The sequence below is a fragment of the Austrofundulus limnaeus genome, unplaced genomic scaffold, assembly GCF_001266775.1.
Source record: "Austrofundulus limnaeus strain Quisiro unplaced genomic scaffold, Austrofundulus_limnaeus-1.0 Scaffold379, whole genome shotgun sequence".
Lineage (NCBI taxonomy): Eukaryota > Metazoa > Chordata > Actinopteri > Cyprinodontiformes > Rivulidae > Austrofundulus > Austrofundulus limnaeus.
The window spans coordinates 377,534-379,807 of NW_013952781.1; the positions used below are offsets into that span (position 1 = coordinate 377,534).

At 39.7% G+C, this 2,274-nt stretch overlaps 1 protein-coding gene across 1 annotated transcript in view; it reads right to left on the reverse strand.

Annotated features, from left to right (window-relative positions):
- Positions 1–1,259: 1,259 nt before the first annotated feature.
- cep44 (centrosomal protein 44) overlaps positions 1,260–2,274 on the reverse strand; it is a gene marked incomplete in the record, with an annotated part of 21,604 nt that continues 20,589 nt past the window's right edge. The window contains 1 exon segment of the mRNA XM_014023599.1: positions 1,260–1,538. Coding sequence (XP_013879053.1) covers positions 1,478–1,538 — 61 coding nt within the window.

Sequence of the window (2,274 nt, forward strand, 5' to 3'; positions counted from 1 at the left end):
GAATTAATTTGCTTTAAAACTGTATTTTAGTTGATTAAAATTCAGTTTGACTACTTTCACTTTTAGTACCATAATTCAGATTTTTGTGTCTAGGAGGTGAATGCACAGAAACCTTGTCTCAGATGTCAGACTCATAAAAACTCAGACAATTCTTAGCAGTTGATCACTTGGCTTGTGAGTTAATGAAGGACAACTAGCAATGAGAACTAATGTGATTTGCAGGACAGATTGATCATCCACACATTGAACACACCTTGCGACCACGGGTCCGTCCTGGGGCTATGCCTGTCTGGGGGTTGCTCAGTCATCAATCGGACATGCTCACAGTGGCCATGTTTGGAGTGTCGCAGGCAGATTTGCCCACCTTCATCTACCTAAGTACAGACATGTTGGGTTGCCCCGGCATGCAGTCATCTGGCCCTGTTCAGGACCGTACCTCTGTCATCAGTACTGTCTCAGTCTCGCCCTTTCCCCCTCCTTGACAAATGCCCTGGTACGTCGCGTCGAGAGGCAAGATCTTCATCGAACCCCACTCGAGCATGGATCAGCTGCTGGTGGAATTTATTCTTCCTGGCTGTCGGTGTCAATGTCTCAAACACACGGGTGTTTCGATGGAGGGTTGCTCCAGTGGAGGATTGAGGCGTATGGAGATCTGGTGCATGCAATGCTAGAGAGAGTTCTGATGAAAATCCCAGTAGATCAGCAGTTCCTGAAATACTCAGACCAGCCCGTTTGGCACCAACAACCAGTTCAAAGTCACTTAAATCACATTCTTCCTCATTCTGATGCACAGTTTGAACTGCAGCAGATCGTCTTGGCCATGTCTACATGTCTAAATGTATTGAGTTGCTGCCATGTGATTGGCTGATTCAACATTCGCATTAACGAGCAGTAGGACAGGTGTACCTAATTAAGAGGCTGGTGAGTTTAAGTAGATAGAAAGATTAGATAGATAATGTTTTTTTCTATTTGTTGTTGAATTATAGGCTTTAAAAAACAAAATATATTTCCTCATTGTATACCATATTGTACCAAACAGTGATTTAGGTGTTGATTTACAGCTGAAGAGTTCAAGTGCACTAATGCTGCTGAAGAATGCATCTTACAAAGAGCTGTGTGTTCTCTGCCATATTGAAAAGCTTTTGTGTCRGATGTTTTTCTCTGTCTAACATAATGGATTTAATTGAGTAAAACTGCCATCATCAATACAAGATTATGATGAAAAAAAAAAAAACAACACCACTCTGGGCAACAATAAGTTAACACACTGTATATTTTACTTTATTAAATTAAAACTTGTAAGAACTAATGCTGCTCTACATAAAACTACATAAAATACTCTTATGAGACAGAGTCATTGGTAAAAATTACTGTTTGATTCATTAAAATGTTACAAAACAAGAAAAACAGCCCTAATAGGTGTCCACAATAAGACAAAAGAATGTTGTAACACTGCGACGTGACGATCATCGGAGAATTATTTACAGGTTGATGTGAAGGATTCAGTGTTCTGTAACAGACCAGAGGAGTTCTTCAGCCTGAAAATAAATAAATAAATCATCACATACACACAAATACATTAAATAAAAGCAAGCAATGCTACATGGAAGTTAAAACAGTTAAAAACAAACACCAACTTCACCAGATAAGGCTTGAATAGGACCATGAGGATGTGGAGGATAAGTTTGTTTGAAGGAGTCGGTGTAGCACCGACGGCTGTGCTCCATTAAGATCAGGTTCTGCCAGGGGATTCTGATGTTATCAGTCCATGAAATGGATGTTATTAGGCATTATCAGTCCCATACAATGGCTTCAGAGGGTCCCTACTGTGCCTTCTAGGCTTCAGACTGTCCTGACAGTGTCCCCTAGTGGTTTAATATATTAAAGACAATGAATGTGTAAATAACCAAAAGATATTTTAATAAATTTTTTGTGTCCATGTCAGACTCGAGCCCTGTTCTCCCACTTTCTTGTCTGATACTCAGCCCATTGAGATGCCACAATATATGTCCGTCGGAGGTTGGGGTTAACCATGTCATCTGCTCTAAGGTTAACCTTGGAGGCTTTATGCCTCATATTAACCAGATAGTGGTTTTATGCCTCATATTAACCAGATAGTGGTTTTAAGCCTCATTTTAACCAGATAGTGGTTTTATGTCTCATATTAACCAGATAGTGGTTTTAAGCCTCATATTAATCAGATAGTGGTTTTATGTCTCATATTAACTAGATAGTGGTTTTAAGCCTCATTTAAACCAGATAGTGGTTTTAAGC